This window comes from Sprattus sprattus, assembly GCF_963457725.1.
Source record: "Sprattus sprattus genome assembly, chromosome: 9".
NCBI lineage: Eukaryota > Metazoa > Chordata > Actinopteri > Clupeiformes > Clupeidae > Sprattus > Sprattus sprattus.
Genome location: NC_137928.1, coordinates 27,205,213 through 27,208,227, shown reverse-complemented (window position 1 = coordinate 27,208,227; position 3,015 = coordinate 27,205,213). Strand labels below are relative to the sequence as shown.

At 43.0% G+C, this 3,015-nt stretch overlaps 1 protein-coding gene across 1 annotated transcript in view; it reads left to right on the top strand.

The window, feature by feature from the left end:
• daw1 (dynein assembly factor with WDR repeat domains 1) overlaps positions 1 to 977 on the top strand; it is a gene marked incomplete at both ends in the record, with an annotated part of 22,135 nt that extends 21,158 nt beyond the window's left edge. The window contains one exon of the mRNA XM_080844391.1: positions 943 to 977. Within this exon, the coding sequence (XP_080700517.1) occupies positions 943 to 977 (35 nt within the window). The remainder of the gene's footprint in view (positions 1 to 942) is intronic.
• Between the last annotated feature and the right edge of the window lie 2,038 nt (positions 978 to 3,015).

The window sequence follows — 3,015 nt, the reverse complement described above, 5'->3', positions numbered from 1 at the left end:
CTAAATTAGACAATCATATTCACGTTTATTCTTATTTCTTTGTGGTTATGAGTTGTTATTACTACATTTCATTATTCAACTATTAACAATCGTTTTTTTCTTTTATTATATTTATGGATTTTTGTGTTACCTTTAATCATGTTGTACCTACCATAGTAGGCCTACAGGAAATACAGTTAAGACTAGTAAGCTAGCTTGCAAGCAAGCCTTTGTAGTTAACGCTGAAACGCACTATCAAAGATAGCTAACGTTAGCTAACTAACATTAAACTAGCTTAACCGAACTAAATCATTTCTAAAAGTATTATTACCAGTTATCATTCACCATAGGCGATGGCGTGATGCTTGGCGCCTGGTGACGAAAGGCCATGTATTTCTGTATGTTTTCGCTCCATTTGATGAAGTCAGCAGAAGAGTTTGCCTGTGCTGGATTTACAACGACTTGGGCAACTCGTTGTCTACAAGTCCGACATGCCTTGGGGGAAAAAATCAGGTGTTTTTCTCGTCGTCATCCTCCACCCCAGGCCAATCTAACTTTATTTTTTGACAGTTGCTGGGAGTGTGACTCTTTTAAAAATCGAGATGGTGACAGAGACTATGCTGATCCTCGTTTCTCCTCACTCTCGCACAGGTCTGATTAGGAAGCGCTCCAAATATGTTTTGTTAGAACGTTCGGTTCTTCACGCAACAATGAGTCAAGGCGAAAATCAAAACATTTAATGGCAACTGACCGGCTACAATGTTTGACACGTTCATCAAATTATTATTACACAAAATTATGGGGGCATTTTTTGCCCCTCTCCTAGTAATTTTAGGGGCAAAACTATATTTTTTAGGGGCAGTTTTGCCCTTTGCCCTCGTTAATTTCCGACGCTGGATGGGTAGGTGTAAGGGCTCATTCACCTTCTGTAGTTCCACCTGCTCCTGTCTGTGTGCTCCGCAGGAAGCAAGGACAACACCTGCAGGATCTGGCGCTGAACCCAATGGCACAGGGAAGAGGACAGCAGTCACACGCATACGCACACACACACAATATTACACACACACACCCATGGACACACTAACACCCTACACAGCATGACATGCGTGTATGCCAACAAATGGACATTCACATCCTGTACACTACACATCATGTTCATACAGTTAAATGGTTCAAGCTACACACACACACACACACACACACACACACACACACACACACCACACACACACACACACACACAAATTGCAAACATGCAGTCACACATAGTCGAGGACGGAACTGGCTTCGTTGTGCGGTGGAACATGCAGTTAATGAACACGGTAACAACACTCACATGTATTTTGCAGTGTACAGCAATCTGAGTTTTAGTTGAAGAATACTGCATAGAAGTGTGTGATGCATTCTAGTAGTGTTTGTATTGAAGTGTGATTGCTTCTCTATGGTGGGTCTGTATGATTTTGCTCTTCTGTGCCTTATAGAATATTGCTTCTGTGAGTGTGAAGCTTTAGTATGCATAACAGTGACTATACTTCAACGACCCATGCAGCTCTCTTGCCTTCATGTGTGTGTGTTAATGTGACGCTGTCCCACTGTATCCTGAGTATAAGACTTCTGTAAATCCTAAAGTATGACCTGAATAGCAAGTAGCATGTGATTGGTACTACACCTACACCAAATGAATGATTGATTCAGAAAAATCGGATTCTTATGACTATGAGGGTTTGAGTGAGTGTGATGCTGAGTTGTCCTCAGCCTATAGTGCTCTGCATTGCACTCAAGACATTTCAATCACAGCTCCCTCCATAACACTCAGCTCTTTACACACACACACACACACACACACACACACACACACACAGAGCGAGCTCACCTGGTGTGTGACCTCATTGTTACTTGTCAAGGGGAACCACCTGCACTTAACCCTCCCAGAAGTGCAGGGAGTGGAGGGGGGAGACCTGTTCAGGTTCCTCCTGGGACTCATTGTTCCAGGCCAGTAATGTGTCATTCGCCTTGTCCATGTTATGACAAAATATGAATCCGCTTTCACAATGCATCACTTTGACATTCTACCATTCTGTTGAATCCTGCAAATACAGATCTGTAGCTCTTGAAATCTGCTGGTGTCTTTGTATCTTGTTTTGTGAGCCTGTTATGATATACACACACACACACGTACATTAGACAAATTAATTAGTTAAGCTTGTGAAATATGACGCCAGGTTGTCTCTCCAGGCCAGTTGAGTTGTATCTGAATGCAGTTTGCAAGTCCAGTCCTGTGTGTATTCAGCGCTCTAATTTGTGTGTTTTTATTGATCTCTACAAAAACAGATCTGTACCTCTTAAACTCTTGTCAGATGGGTGATTTTTTGTATGTACTTGCTTCTGGATCCAATCTGGCCCATTGTCCTGTTCCTCACCAGTCACTCCGACCACCTAACACCCAGAGCATGAAGTACAGATTCAGGAACCATCCTTTAACTAACCCCAGGGTTTCAGTAACCTCATGGCTGCATCCCTTAGCTAACCCCAGGGTTTCAGTAACCCCATGGCTGGCATCCCTTAGCTAACCCCAGGGTTTCAGTAACCCCATGGCTGGCGTAAAGATGCAGATCCAGGCTGGGTGGCACAGATGTCTCGTGTGAGTCATCACTGGGCCTAAGGCCCTGTGCCACTGCCCACCATGATTAGGACATTTGTTACATTCAGCAGAGGTATGATTCAGGTTTCAAAGGCTTGGTGTAACCAACTGCTGTGTTTGTATTATGAATTAAACCGCATTCACACACCACTTCTCTCACATCAGTCAAATTTATTGATCTGGAAAGATAAATACATTCAATACAACAGTAACAGTTTGGGCAGCTATGTGTGTGTGTGTGTGTGTGTGTGTGCGTGTTGTTGTTTGTGTGCTTTGTCTGCTGATATACAACACAAACATCAAGATTACTCAGTGTGAAAACCTCACAAAACCGAGCCACGTACAAATTAACATTAAAGACGCTCTACTAGGCTCTATGTCCTTTGTGTCTCATC